The sequence below is a fragment of the Microplitis demolitor genome, chromosome 5 (genome assembly GCF_026212275.2).
Source record: "Microplitis demolitor isolate Queensland-Clemson2020A chromosome 5, iyMicDemo2.1a, whole genome shotgun sequence".
NCBI lineage: Eukaryota > Metazoa > Arthropoda > Insecta > Hymenoptera > Braconidae > Microplitis > Microplitis demolitor.
In genome coordinates, this window is record NC_068549.1 from 9,904,435 (window position 1) to 9,920,988 (window position 16,554).

At 30.8% G+C, this 16,554-nt stretch overlaps 2 protein-coding genes across 2 annotated transcripts; both read left to right on the forward strand.

Annotated features, from left to right (window-relative positions):
* Nucleotides 1-7,472: 7,472 nt before the first annotated feature.
* On the forward strand, nt 7,473-9,314 carry LOC103568738 (probable small nuclear ribonucleoprotein Sm D1). The gene is made up of 4 exons (XM_008545699.3): nt 7,473-7,557; nt 7,763-7,955; nt 8,131-8,207; nt 8,553-9,314. The coding sequence occupies exons 2-4, from the start codon at nt 7,942-7,944 to the stop codon at nt 8,831-8,833; spliced, it is 372 nt and encodes a 123-aa protein (XP_008543921.1). The 5' UTR covers nt 7,473-7,557; nt 7,763-7,941; the 3' UTR covers nt 8,834-9,314.
* Nucleotides 9,315-10,012: 698 nt separating this feature from the next.
* LOC128667263 (uncharacterized) lies at nt 10,013-12,702 on the forward strand. Its single transcript, XM_053739463.1, has 2 exons — nt 10,013-10,340; nt 11,666-12,702. The coding sequence occupies exons 1-2, from the start codon at nt 10,083-10,085 to the stop codon at nt 12,110-12,112; spliced, it is 705 nt and encodes a 234-aa protein (XP_053595438.1). The 5' UTR covers nt 10,013-10,082; the 3' UTR covers nt 12,113-12,702.
* Nucleotides 12,703-16,554: the final 3,852 nt, after the last annotated feature.

The following is a 16,554-nucleotide window of genomic DNA, read 5'->3' on the forward strand; positions in this document are numbered from 1 at the left end:
AGTAATTATGGTATATATCATGGTAGATATTTTTGTTATGTCCTCAACAGCCTCAGGTGCCTCCACCTGTTGATTAATTAGTAAACTTGAGATATATAAGAAGCGCGCATTTGAATTCCATTTGAAATTATATATTAATTTCTTACAACACTTATTGCGTCTTAACAATATTGAGTCAATAATTTAAATGATAAATCGTCGTGGCACATACTCATTAAATTATATATTTTTATTATAAGAAAGTTTAAATAAATAGATAGATAAACCTTTATTTTGTATTCAGAGAAATATAAATACAGGTTGAGTGGTCTTGGAACGTTTCCTGTCATCCGATACTTAAAACCTAAACAAAACATACGCATAAAAATCATGAATAGGTCCTTGTTCTAAAGTTAACCGTCAATATGGTTATAAACAAATACATATTCTATCAACAAGTAAGAAAAGAAAATATATAATTAATAAATGTTACTTACTAATGAAAACCATGTCTCACCAGAATTTAACTATTACTGTTAATATTAAATAAAGAGTGACGCGTATAATAAATAAATTAAAGAAAATATAGAAATATAGCATTATATTAATTATAATAATGTTTCACAATAAATAGTAATGTCAATCGTACTAAATAATTAAATATAGAATAATTATGGAGGAATACACCTCTGATAGCCTAGAATATTTAACTGGAAGATTGTATCTAAGTACATATAAATAGAATAAATAATAAGAAGTTGTAGAATGGATAAAGTGAAGAACGTATATGTGTAAGCTTATATCCTAAATTTGAATTAGTAGAAAGTATAAATGTATAAGTATAATATTTAGTAAAGAACATAGATATATAAGAATATATACATATAAGCATGAGTGTGAACATGAGAGTAGTGGGGAGAAGTTGGAGAGTGAAGGTCCGAGATCTCTCTGCCGTCTGATGTAACTTCACTTCTCTCCGAGAACTCTTTACGAATACAACTGTTATTACTGATCAAGTTTTATCCATACTTTATAATAAAATTCAGTCTTCAGATAAAAGTTATTTTATCAATTACATCTATCCTTAATCATAGTTTAATTATTTCATTAAATAACAATCATAATCATCATCATCGTAGTAAACAATAAATTTATCCACTGTTTTCAAATTCAAAATTTGGTCCCGCGTGACAACGAACTGCCCACTGTCCAGGAGGTGGCGTCAGCTCCGATCCTAGTAACCTCCCAGGACATAACAACTGGTGACAGCGGTGGGATAGTCACACCAATTGGGTTCAACGCAAATCTGGAGATTCAACAGCGTTCTGGAAAATCCTGATTGGTCCATCAGCGTTTTGAAATTCAAAAGCATCATCGAGTGTATTATTCTGCATCTGTTCCGGCGTTCCAGTAAGTTTATCGGTGATCTTCCAATTCCAGAGGGTCAATTCAACTGCGAAGGGTCATCTAGGAGGAAACTTCATGCTGACAGAAGATATTAGTGAAGTGAAATTATGTAGTGCGATTTTAATAAGGGCAATTTCGCGAGTGAAAAGTGAAAAGTGATTATTTTCTTTTTTAAGGTATTTTATTTGTATTAATTCTGCAACCTGTAAGTCATTCTATGAAGTATTATTTTATATCAAAACTAAAGGCATTTTGTTTTAAAGGAAATTCTATAACTATTCATGTATGAAATTTGACGATTATTTGATATTTAACACTTTTAAATTGCTATCAGACATAAGTTTCAGTCGAAATAAGTACACATTATAATATTTTGTATTATTTACAATTCCATAATCTTAATAATTATAATTAAAAGTTCAACTGTAATTTGATATAGTATTTCCTTAATATATTAAATATAGTAATCAAATAGAATCAAGACTATAGAAGCATTAACATGATTTGAGGCGAAAATGTCTAATTTAGTGACTACAGACGAACACATTTCGGACGCGAGCACTGAAGTGGTGATTAGTTCTATTGACATTCAGAACACTAATAATGACAATTTTTCCACCATCTCTCCTTCTATAACCCCTAGCATTCCAGCTACTCCAGTTCATAATTCGAATCGCGTACCAATTGAACCGGTACTCGCGGGCTACGGAAATAATGAGCACAATTATGCTACCAATAATCTAGTTCATACAAGTAATTCCCAATTTTTGAGTATCAAAGACGCTATAAACCTTATAGCCGTATTCAATGGAGAAAATATGCCAGTTAATAATTTTATTGAACTTTGTAATCAAACCTTAAATCTAATACATCCATCTGGTAAATTGTATTTAACTCAGTTGATAAAATCTCGTATATTGGGTAAAGCCAGCAAATATATTTCAAATCAATCGGGATTAGCATTTGAAGGGATTTTGGGAAATCTTAAAAGAGCTTTAGTGCCGAGTAGAACTCTATCTCAATGGCAGTCGTTACTTTCGAATATTTATCAAAAGGATGGTGAAACCATCGTAGATTACGTTACTAGAATCAACGAAATCGTTCAAGGAACGTCAGAAGTAATTATGGATAAGCATTCGGGTGAAATACGAACCGGGTTATTAGCTAGTACCCAAGAAGGAGCTCGAGATAGCTTTGTACGGGGTCTTAGGGGAGAGTTAGGATTGTGGGCTGCTAGTCAAAAACCTCTTACTCTGTCGCGAGCAGTAGATCTTGCCGTAGAATTAGAAAAAGAATTGGAACAAAGAAATTCACTTTTTAAAATACATTCCCACTGTAGTAATAATCCTTACTCCAGCCAATATTCCGTTAGTAGTTCCCAAAATCATATCAAATTTGCGAACAATCATTATGGAGATAGAAGAAATCATAACAATAACAGACTGCCACAGGAATCATCAACTAATAACCAGACTACTGTACGGGTAACTCAGACACATAACAATGACAATATAAGACGACTTGACCGTAATTCGATTATTTGTTTTTCTTGTGGAGGACGAGGACATTACAAAAAGACTGTAATAACTCCATGAACGTAATTTGTTCAATATGTTCTAAGCCTGGTCATTTCGCACAAATCTGCAAAAATAGGTTAACTTGGGTTAGAGAAAATAACACAACATCAAACCAAAATTTCAATGCATACAACGACCAACAAACTGACAATACAGCCCACACAGAAGACCAAATGAAACAAAAACTTATTCAAAAATGACGCTTCCATAAAACTCACAACAACAAGCATATTACCTCACCGTGTATAACTATTAATAGTGATGAACTACTTAATTTGGAGAAATTTTAATTCACGATAGATTCTGATATTAATTATAAGTTGATATTAATTTATTCTCCAGTTCCCCCACTTTCAAAACTTTTCGTCACGACAACAAACACTTCTTTTTATGCCTCGGTGCAATTCTCAGCCAGAAGACATTAGAAAATACCTTCCTACTACTCTGCCCCTGAACTCCTGAAAGTCACAGATCATAAATCATTGGTGTGAGCTCATAGAATAAAAATTCCTATATCTTAACTCCTACATCGGTTGCTGAAGTACGGAAATATGAATATGAAGTCAATTATAGGGAAGGTCGATTGAACGCTAACGTTGATGCGCTCTCTCGAAACCCCATTGACATAAAATTACTTAATATATTATTGATTTAGAACACAAAGCTTGGGAAACCGCTTCTTGAGGATAAACTCATAGGAAATAGTAGGTTGAGTATTAGCATGGATAAAAACAGAATAAGATAAAAAAAAAGAGTGTGAAAAAAAAATTATGGCATCGACTCCTTGGGGTTGTTGGACAACCCCCTCCAAATATAGTGGCGTAAACAGCAAGTTTATGGCCACCCTTGGCACGTTGTGCACATATCTGAAGGATAGAGATGCCTTCCCGACGACTCGCCGACCTGACGTTGAGGCGGAAAGCGAGACTCGAACGAGGACAGTACTCTCTTCCCAGGGAGACGAGTTGTTGGATGAGTGGCAGCCCTCTTCAGAGGGGTTTATTAGCCCTGTCCCTTGGGTGGTTGGACCACCCAGCAGTTGTTGTACCGAGCTCGGATGTCGTGTGGGGGTTTGAGTCCCCCATGCATGAGATGCCAGAGAGGACGTCCTCGCCTGAAATGTGTGAAAATGAAAGAGACATTATAGAAATGCATGCTTAAGTACTAACATTAAAGTTATCTAAAAGAAGCAAAACTAGTTTATATTTAAATATTCCGGAATCAGCAACAAATGTTTGTAGTCATAAATATCTAGTTTTCTTATATCCGGTTCAAACCAACCTCCCTGCCAATTCTTTTAATGATAATGATACTTTTCCTGAACCGATATTAAATGACGTTTATTCCTCAGACGATGAACCTGACAAGAACCCTAAAAACCCTGAATGGCTGACAAAAAGAATCAGAAAATCAATCTTACTTGTTGTGTAATTTCTAGTCTGCCGATTATAAGTCAAGTAACACAATTAAAAAGCCGCTGAAAATCCAGACAGAGCTACATTCAAATCAAAGGAATATTGTGACTGTCGGGTGAACCCTAATAAGTTTTCTTAAGGAAATTGGGTATTTTTGGCAAATGACGCGAAAACCAACGAACTTGATCGTAACTATATAGACCCTTATAAAATTACTGAAACCTGGAATAATGAAATGTAGCTACCTAATTCACCCCACCACATACCAAGTCGTACATACAAACAAGTTGAAATTAATATATCTGGAATAATATAACATAAGTGATAAGAATTTCCGAGTATAACTTTAATCAAATTTTCTTTAAATTCGTCAAAAGACTCTATAAAATTAAATTACCTTGTTGATCCGTATAATACTTCATAGTCTGGATTAAACTCTTGCTAAAATGTAAACACCGTGACCTCAATGATAAGGCTGGGCCGTACTAAACGAGTTTTTAAATTTTACTTTTCTTTGAATTTATTGATCAATTCTTATTACAAAAATTTTATAGCTTCCGAAAAATGTTTAAGATAAACTTTTTTTTTGAAGGTTTTCATCATTTAAGTGACGTAATTATTCCAAACGTAATTAGAAAAATAAATTCGAATATCCGGTTAGTGCTGCTCACCCTTAAAAAATATGTATTCTTGTGTAATATAAATATTGTGCGTAACCTGAGTTAATATTTACTGTTAGTTTTAAATCATGAAAATGATTATTTTTGTAACTTGTAATGTAAATGTGCGACCACGATTTAACAACCAGTAATGGTATTATTTATATAGGTAATTGTCTTGCAGAATTTATATTTCATTCAGAATTAGCTTTAGCTATTATTATATATCGTTATATACATGTGTATATATGAGAGAAAAATTCGACGAACGATATGTCGAATTTTCATTAACGGTGGAGGTGTTATGTCCTCAACAGCCTCAGGTGCCTCCACCTGTTGATTAATTAGTAAACTTGAGATATATAAGAAGCGCGCATTTGAATTCCATTTGAAATTATATATTAATTTCTTACAACACTTATTGCGTCTTAACAATATTGAGTCAATAATTTAAATGATAAATCGTCGTGGCACATACTCATTAAATTATATATTTTTATTATAAGAAAGTTTAAATAAATAGATAGATAAACCTTTATTTTGTATTCAGAGAAATATAAATACAGGTTGAGTGGTCTTGGAACGTTTCCTGTCATCCGATACTTAAAACCTAAACAAAACATACGCATAAAAATCATGAATAGGTCCTTGTTCTAAAGTTAACCGTCAATATGGTTATAAACAAATACATATTCTATCAACAAGTAAGAAAAGAAAATATATAATTAATAAATGTTACTTACTAATGAAAACCATGTCTCACCAGAATTTAACTATTACTGTTAATATTAAATAAAGAGTGACGCGTATAATAAATAAATTAAAGAAAATATAGAAATATAGCATTATATTAATTATAATAATGTTTCACAATAAATAGTAATGTCAATCGTACTAAATAATTAAATATAGAATAATTATGGAGGAATACACCTCTGATAGCCTAGAATATTTAACTGGAAGATTGTATCTAAGTACATATAAATAGAATAAATAATAAGAAGTTGTAGAATGGATAAAGTGAAGAACGTATATGTGTAAGCTTATATCCTAAATTTGAATTAGTAGAAAGTATAAATGTATAAGTATAATATTTAGTAAAGAACATAGATATATAAGAATATATACATATAAGCATGAGTGTGAACATGAGAGTAGTGGGGAGAAGTTGGAGAGTGAAGGTCCGAGATCTCTCTGCCGTCTGATGTAACTTCACTTCTCTCCGAGAACTCTTTACGAATACAACTGTTATTACTGATCAAGTTTTATCCATACTTTATAATAAAATTCAGTCTTCAGATAAAAGTTATTTTATCAATTACATCTATCCTTAATCATAGTTTAATTATTTCATTAAATAACAATCATAATCATCATCATCGTAGTAAACAATAAATTTATCCACTGTTTTCAAATTCAAAATTTGGTCCCGCGTGACAACGAACTGCCCACTGTCCAGGAGGTGGCGTCAGCTCCGATCCTAGTAACCTCCCAGGACATAACATTTTCATTGGTAGAGATTTTGAGATGGTAGATTTTTTTATTGGAGCGGAAATTTTCTAGGTAGCTATGATTCGGCTGACTTCAATTGGGTAGAGCTTTATTTTGGGGAGAGTCGCTTATGGCTGAGTCGTATACCTGCCGTATTTGCGTCGAACTTTTTTTGGCGCCTAATCCGAGTCTATAGTACAATTTGTGCAGTGCAGTGAAAAAAGTGTAGAAATGTTTTTGTGAGTAAAATAGTCAAAAAGAATCAATTGTTAGTAAAACACTCCTAGCGCTCTCATTGCGCTTTAGAAAGGTAAAATCGAATACCTACTCCATTTTTTTCTAGAATCGAAATTTTTATATTCGCCTTTTCATATTAAAAAATAGATTTTACTTTCTTGGATGGGTTGCAAAAATAAAGGCAGGCTTATTTAACTCTTTCCAAGTATGTTTTTTTTTCCCAGATTTTGTCATTTCGCTTTTTTAGGTAATTTTTACTTAACTTATGGCATTTTTGAACTCGTACCTACCCTAATAGCACAGTTTGCTTGAGCAAAAGTTTACTGTACAAAAGTTTCGTTGAATTTTTCGTCAAATTTCCATCAACTTCGGACTTTTCCATTCTTTACGACGATTTGTATGCAACATACTATTCAACTTAACGTAAATTTACTGCCCGAATTAGAATGCAAATTCACTTCAAAAGTTGACTAGAAAGAAGTTGTCGTTAATTTTCAGGCAAATTTGATGTCAATTTGTTGTTAATTTGACTTGAAAAATTGTTAAGTATTTTTTTACCGCCAAATTGTAGACAATTTTATGTATAAATTTGCTTACCTTCTGAAATGGTAAGAATGAACATTACCGACTTTTTTTTTCGTAAAAGTTTATACCTCTCTAAATTGAAGAAAAATTAACCGCAAATTTTTATTTTCAAATTTTGCTGTGAAATCGTGTGCAAATTCGGGCAGCAGATTTCAGATAATTTCAACACCAAATTACCGTCAATTTCAAGCTAAAGTGACTATTAGGGTATGAAATTTTATATGTTTGTTTCATAAAACGTGTTACAATTTGTTTAGTAAAAGCTCAAATATGAATACCAGTCGTGAATATACCGGAATTTATATTTTTCGTCTTTAATAAGCGCTTTTTTTTTTTTTTTAAATTCAATTTAAATTTAAAAATCATATTTACGTGAAAAAAAAAAAAATAATAATTTTTCAAATTTTTTAAGTTTTCAGGAGTTTTCATGAAGGCTGTGACGCTAGATAGCATCTAGCAGTGGCGACTCAAACTTCAAATTCAATACCATTGACGAATTTATCACGTTTTATGTTTACTTCAGTTTACTTACAAATGGCATAATTATTTTTGCCGGTGAATTTAAAATAAAAGATATTGAATAAAACTATAATGAAGCTAGTAAGGTATTAATCATTAAAATCTTTTTTTTTAATTAAAAATCTTAGTTACAATAAATATAACTTTTAAAATTTATTACAACAAAGATATTACAGGAGGATGTTGCTCGATCCTAACCTCATTTAAAATTTGTTTCGATATTTAACGATTAATTATATTTATTTAATTTTTTCATTTTAGATTTTTAATGAAACTCAGTCATGAGACTGTGACAATTGAATTGAAAAATGGGACGCAAGTTCATGGTACAATTACTGGTACGTATATTAAACTTAGACCTTATCTTACTGCGTATTTCTATAATAAAATCACCGTACTTGTAAGTGGATCTTTGATGTCCGGTATTTTTTATGTTATTATTATTATTAACTAAAAAAAAAAAAAAAAAAAAGCTGAAAATTGAAAGAATTTTTGTTATCCGACATTACATTGAAATAAAATATTTATAAAATTTTAATTTGATTTTTAAAATCATGAAAATCAAACTTATTGGAATGAGCCGGACAAAAATTATCCAGATATACAAAGTAAAGGATGAAATTTGTTATATATAAATAATCGTGACTTATTTACATAACAGTAATTGAAATATGTAATTATAGGTGTTGATGTAGCGATGAATACCCATTTAAAAACGGTTAAAATGACAATTAAAAATCGAGATCCGGTGCAGTTAGATACGCTAAGTTTGAGGGGTAACAATATTAGGTATTACATTTTGCCGGATTCATTGCCATTAGAAACCTTACTCATTGACGACACTCCAAAAGCTAAAGCAAAAAAGAAGGAAGCTGCAAGAGGTGCGACTCGAGGTCGTGGACGAGGTGGTCGAGGAGCTCGTGGTGGCCGTGGAGGACGTGGACGAGGTCGAGGTCGACGTTAGTATTAAGAATGTTTTCACAGCTAAAATAATTCTCCTTCTGATTTAAATAATAACATTTTTAATAATTTTTGTAACTGGAAATACCTAAACTCTTCTACTTTCATAATTAAAATTAAATATAAACAAATTAAAAAAAAAATGTATTTATAATTTAAATCTTATGTTTTTTTTCTATACTAAATAATTTAAATATTTAATGCAAAAACATAACTTTTATAATTTGTAAAGTTGCCATTATCAAGTAAGATTATTTTATGGTATAATATTTTAAGTTATTAGTCCATCAAATTACCGTTGTATAACATAAAATTCTGAGTTCCCGTGATTCTAATTTGATTCGTAAATTGCGATTATTGTAAAAGTGAAAATGCGCGATGTGCGTAAAACAAGTATTCGTTGTGTTCTAATTAACAAATCAAACAGTAATTATAAATGTAAGAAATCCAAAAGACTTCCTTGATAAACATTTGATCTAGCATTATTTAGCAATTGAAATTTTTTTATTATTTTTAATAACTAAATTTGTATAACAATTTTAATAAGTAAGTATTTTAAAAATAGTCAAAATATGTTCTTAATCTTCTGAGAATAACTTTTTTTATTTTTACTTTTTCAATAACTCCCAAAAAGTTGTAACACATTGAAAAAATTTTTTCTTCTCAACGACTCCTTAAAAATGTCACAAGAAGTATCTCAAGCTGTTCATTCTTTTTGAAGACATTGTGATTTTTGTATAATCTGAAATTTGTATATATATATGAACATAAAAAAAATTTGAATTCGTACCATATAAAATATAAATTCTTCGCAACGAATAATGGAAAGTTTTGGGTACTGAACTGCAGAGAAATTGACTCCCCGATGAATAAAAATTATTTGAAATAATTAAAAACAATTTAAATCGACTAATATATAGATATACACTTAGCATAAATTAAATCATTTTTCTTAATCAGGGCTGTTTTGTTATTATTTAAAATTTCAACGTCTTATGGAAAACTCCAAGTAATCGTCATTGTCGTCTTTTCACTCAGTTTTTGTGGTTATCTCACAATGCTAATAAATCTAAATCAATGATATCTTCAGATGATGCCAAATATTTATGTATATATATATATATATATATATATATATATATATATATATATATATATAAATTGATACAGATTCTTACTTTTGCAATGATACATTATTTTAAATTACAAACTGTTATCGACACGTTGCAAAATTATTTTACTATCACTACGATATGGAAAATAAAATAACTATTTCAACCAATACTTCTTTAAAAACGCTAGATCGTAAAATTAATAAATCGTGCAATATCTTAGCATCTCCAAAAACATTTACTGATGAATATATTAACAAGAAGAATATAACCTTCAAAATAAACAAATTACATGAACTAATTTCTGATCCAATAACTCGAGAAAATATGATTCGGATTGATCGATTGCTTAATAGTTTTTTACGAGATGTGAATTTGATTGTGGAACATCGTGGATATGTATCCTTTATATCATTAATCTATTTATCAATCAATTTTTCCATTAATTTAATCACTATGTACGTTTTACACATGAGGCATTCCATGACAAAAAAATAACTTACTTTATATATGTTAACAGCTTGCTTAAAATTTTGATATCTTTGAGTGTTTATCAAAAAAAACTTCTTTGAACTTTTATAAACTTTTTTATCAAACCATTTGTGAGATATAAATTTTCGATAAATTTTATAATTTTTATTTTTTCAATGTCTTATAACTTTGGTACAAATTAGTCGATATGGATACTTAGTTAATTTGAAATTTTCATTCTAAAAATCACTTTTTGAAATAAAAAAAAAAAGTTTACAATTGATGACCGAAAAGTTTTAAACAACTTTAGCAAAAAAAATCTATGTACACGGAAAGAAAATTATGGGGATGGTTCCCATAATTTTGTGAAATTCTGTCCTATACCAGTATAGGAATTACGACCATAAATTATGGGAATAGTTCCTATAATTATAGGAATGATACCCATATCATTATAGGAATGGTCCTTATAATTATAGGAATGGTTCCTATAATTCATAGGAAGACTTTCTATAATGTTATGGGAATCATTCCCATAATATATAGGAACTATCCCTATAAATTATAGGATCCATTCCCATAAATTATAGGAATAGTTCCCATAATAATATAGGAACGATTCCCATAATATTATAGGAATGGTTCCCAAACCATGTATAAGTTCACATAGGAATCTAAACTACACGGCGAGAAATGTCAAGTGAATATGCCTATGCAGCACAGTAATATTTATATTATAGTTTGTGTCCTGTCGCTCTTATACACAAACTATAGAGTAATGTAATTATTACTGTGCTGCATAGGCATATTTACTTGACATTTCTTTCCGTGTACAACTATGGGCTCGAAATTTGAAATATGTACAACATTTTCGATCGTTTTTATTGAAACATAGATTTACAACACTCTTACAGTCGAAGAAAAATTTAATTTTAAAAATCAAAAAAATTCTAGGAACAAAATGTTTTATGCTGATAAATTAATAGAAATCTAATGTTCGAGAATTTGTTGAGTACGGTCCAGCCTTGAAATTTATTTATTTTTCAACTAGTTATATCCATATCTTGTAAACGGTTTGGCAGAGAATAAATTAAAAACAAAACAAAAACCAAAGGGGACTATTCGATAGATATTGATAGATAATAAAATTTGAGCCAAATAAAAAATGTTCAAGCTTTAAGTAAACCAGTTCGACATGAAATATGTTTCATATGATATGACTAAATTTTTATTTTTCTTAAAACAATTACTAGGAATTAAAATATCTCCCGTCTGTTACAGAGTTGTTACAATTCTTAGCATGGAAAGCAAATGATACACCAAAATATAAAATACACTTAAATAATATGATAAAACTCTCCTCTTATCCACTTTTACTTCAAAAATCTTCAGATAATACATCATACTCTGACATATTAGACTATTATTTTACAGTATTAGGATATTTAACTATTTTACTACCACACGAAGACCAAATTATGAATATTCTTAAAGCTTTCAATAAATTATTAGTTAGACCGACATCTCTTGATGTTTTCACAGTAAAACTAGATGTTTGCCATCGATCTATGGAAAAATCACAAGTTTCAATAATTTTTGTCAAGCTGGTAGAAATAAGTTCGTCGAAAATATATAGGAATGTTTTAGACACTGCACAGATTATTGTATCAATATCTCATATTTTTTGTAAGCTTATTTAAAAATCTTTTGAATACCTCATAACGCGTCGCGTTAGGCGTGCCTCATACCACTATAACTGCTACAAAATTTTTGTCTAATTCACTCACTTTAAATCTATGTTACACTTCCATCAGTACGTATAGAAATAAGATAAATGATATACCAGCGTGTAGACAATTTATTAAACTTTAATTCAGTCTTAGTTCTAAATGAGTTCATCGATTAATTCATTTTAAAATAAATACTTCAGTCGAAAAAACCTATTACGTCAATGACCTTGTATGAAACTTCGTAAACACAACTTTGAAAAACACCATTAATTAACACGATTCTTTTTTTGCTATCTTGATTTCGTTAATAGTAAGAACCTTATCGGAACTTTTGTTGTTTAGTTATAATTAATAAAAATTAAAAATCTACTACTCAACAACAAAAAATCCTGTTTTGTTACTGCCCTCTTTTTTCTCACATCTATTATTACCAGGTATGTTGATCTAATTGACTTGGGGTATCAACTAATGTGCATTTAATGTATACGGAAAGATTAGAACCGGAGTGGTTACTGTTCTGCACCCGACTCAGTACGGTTCTAGAAAAAAATGAAAGAAAATTGAGTTAGCACCCGACTGAGTGATGTGCGCACACGACTCAGTCAGGTTCTGCACAGTAACCAGTGTGGTGCTGCACCACAATCGGAGCACAGTAACCAGTTTGGTGCCGCACATGAATGGCTCGGGTGCAGCACACGAATAAGTAATGTCTTGAGAATTCTCAGCCGAAGATTTTCGAGCACACTACTGACTAATGTGTGTCACACGAATAGTTACGGTTCCGCACCGTAACCATTCGGGTGCTGCACGCGAGTCAGTATGGTCTTAAATTGTAACATTTCTTTCAGATGCTTAGCAAGTGTGTGTGAAAAGAATACGTAAATTTAGTCGTCTTAATTATTATTATTATTAACTTTGTGAGGTTAAGTATTAAGTATTTCACGAACACAAAATCATTTCACTTAATATATTAATCATTTCACTTAATATATTAAGTGAAATGATTTTGTGTTCGTGAAATACTTAATACTTAACCTCACAAAGTCAACACAGCATACCATACATAAACGACTATTAACAACATTTGTAATATGTATATACTTACCTAAATATTTATAAATCCAATCGGTATTGAACACTGAATGTAGATAAATATTAAATAATAATTAAGACGACTAAATTTACGTATTCTTTTCACACACACTTGCTAAGCATCTGAAAGAAATGTTACAATTTAAGACCATACTGACTCGCGTGCAGCACCCGAATGGTTACGGTGCGGAACCGTAACTATTCGTGTGACACACATTAGTCAGTAGTGTGCTCGAAAATCTTCGGCTGAGAATTCTCAAGACATTACTTATTCGTGTGCTGCACCCGAGCCATTCATGTGCGGCACCAAACTGGTTACTGTGCTCCGATTGTGGTGCAGCACCACACTGGTTACTGTGCAGAACCTGACTGAGTCGTGTGCGCACATCACTCAGTCGGGTGCTAACTCAATTTTCTTTCATTTTTTTCTAGAACCGTACTGAGTCGGGTGCAGAACAGTAACCACTCGGATTCTAATCTTTCCGTCTACTGCGTGTAGTGTACCATATCAAAAATTCTATACAGGATTATATGAGAATCCATAAAAATCCATATAGAAAACTATGGATTTATATGAGGATCCATAAGGGGATCAGCATAGAAAAGTACGGATTATTTTATTATAATTACATTTTTTACTAGAAAGGTTTGAAAAAATTTGACTTTGTTCTTCAAACATGTTCGAATATCTTAAAATTTTTTTTAAGCATGTTTAAAAACATAAAGTTGCTGTAAAAAAAATTCTAAAAAAAAAAAGTGACGAATTTGCAGGACTGTTTTTATCACTAGGTCGTTAGGTCGCGTTTGTTGACCAGTTTAGGGTTAATGTAAGAAACTGTGGGTACCTGGATTCTCATACAAAAAATACATATAGGAACTTGGATATCTGAATTATCATGTTATACATGTATATAGGAACCTGGGTATCTGGATTTCTATCTAAAAATTTAATATACATGGTCAACCATGTATAAGTCAACATAGGAATCTAAACTAAGTTTCCTAAAATCCATGAGGATTTTACACGGGTTAGATTTCTATCGAAATTCACGCAAGAATCTATTTAGGAATAATCTATGCTGGATTCTTACAGGAAGTCGGATAGTTAATTGAGAAGTTGATTTCCTGCGACAAATAGTTACAGGTCTCCTAAAAATATGGTTGATGGCTCAAATGATACGATAATTTGATTATTTAAATAAATAATTAAGGAATCGTTTTTTTTTTAAATCATAATTTGCATTTCTGAATATTATGGCAAAAAAAAAGTTTTTTTGTCAATAATTTATTCATTTATTTATTTAACAATTTGTTATAAACAATTTTTTTTAATTTAATTTTTTTCTACAACATAAAAAAATTACAAAAACAGCAACTGACAACAATATGGCCAAAAAAATTTTTTCAATTTTTTAAAAAACATCTGGATTTTAGAGCACGACAAAGTCCAAGCACTGACTCAATTTGTCAACAAACAAATTGCTGTAACAAATAATGTTATGACAAATATGCTTCAGGACTTTTTTATCTGTATAATTAATGAAATAAAAATATATTATATTATAAACTTTCATAACTTCATCTTGTTGAGTATGTTTATAAAACGGGTTCCAAGAAACAAAAAATTTATAGATTAATCATTAAAACTTTTATACCGCCTTTTATGACAACACAAACCCGTAAAAAAAAATGTTAATTAACAATTGAATAACTTTTTGAAAAATGGTGATACAGCTTTTAATACCGAGGAATCATATTCCTGAAAGTGTCTAGATAACATCAGAATTTTTTCAAATTTTTTAATTAATATTTAATTGCATAAAAAAATTATTTCAAAACTACGCTCATTAGAGTGATGAGGCACGCATGCCGAAGCTGCCGCGCGAAATTATCTATCTATCTATCTATATAAATAAAAATCAATTGCTGTTCGTTAATCTCGCTAAAACTCGAGAACGGCTGAACCGATTTGGCTAATTTTGGTCTTGAATTATTTTTGGAAGTCCAAAAAACGTTTGAAAGGTAAATAAATATGAGTTTAGTCTAGTGCCGGATCGCTCAACTGATAGAGCACTCGGCGCAATACCGACATGGTCTGGGTTCGATTCCCAGTTCGGGCTATCTATATTTTACTTAATTTATCTATAAATTGTCTTATTGAGAAGGTTTGCATGTTTTAGGTTTCCACTATATTAAATTGGTTTTTTATATAGTGGACATGCAAACCTTCTCAATAAGACAATTTATAGATAAATTGAGAAAAATATAAGGGGCGTTCCACGCCAAGTCGGACACCATTTAGCTTTTGTACCTCGGATTTTTTTGTAACTTTTTTAACTTTTAGTATAGGTTGAAAGAGGCCTTCATGATTTTTTTTTAATTTTTTTCCCTAACCGTTTTCGAAGTATCGAATTTTGAAAAATGTAGAGATTTTTTTCCAAATGCCTGTAACTTTGCGAAAAGTGGTTTAAATAAAATTTTCAAAGAGACTAAAAATATTCATTTTTAGACAACTTTTCAGTAAAGAATATCAAAAAAATGGGTGCGTGTACACGTGAGGAGTTATACTTCTTTGGCAACATTAAAAAAAAAAATATATATATAGGGGGGGGGGGGCAAACGGAGTACCCCAAAAATTTTATAAAAAAAAGTTTATTTTTTTTTCGTCGAATTACTATAGATCCGATATATTTGCGCATTTTTGCCCCTACGCATGAAACCTGGGGCAAAATGGACCAGCCGAAAATTATGAGAAAATGATTTTTCCAAATTTTTACGTCAAATTAAAAAAAATTTAATATATTTTCGCATTTTTAGCTCTACCCATAACACCTGGGGCAAAATGGACCAGCCGAAAGTTCTAAAATTTAGATATTTCGAAGACGATTGAAGAAAAAAATTTGAAAAAAATCATGAAGGTCTCTTTCTACCTATATTAATAGATTGAAAAGTTTCAAAAAAATCCGTGTTTCAAAAGCTAAATGGTGTCTGATTTGGCGTGGAACGCTTCATAGATAGCCCGAACTGGGAATATAGCCCAGACCATGTCGGTATCGCGCCGAGTGCTCTACCAGTTGAGTTATCCGGCACTATACTATATTCCGTTCAAACTAAATTCATAATTTATTGAGTCACACCGTCCATCGTACGGTAATACACCGATTTTATATAGTGGAAACCTAAACAGAGTTGATTTTTTTATTTTGCCCTACAATCGATTGAGGCAGTACGGAGTCTGCCTACTCAGCTAGTAAAATTATAAATATTGGAGCTGCGATTTCGGGAGTCAAGAACTTCTTTACTAAAATTATCTGCTCTTT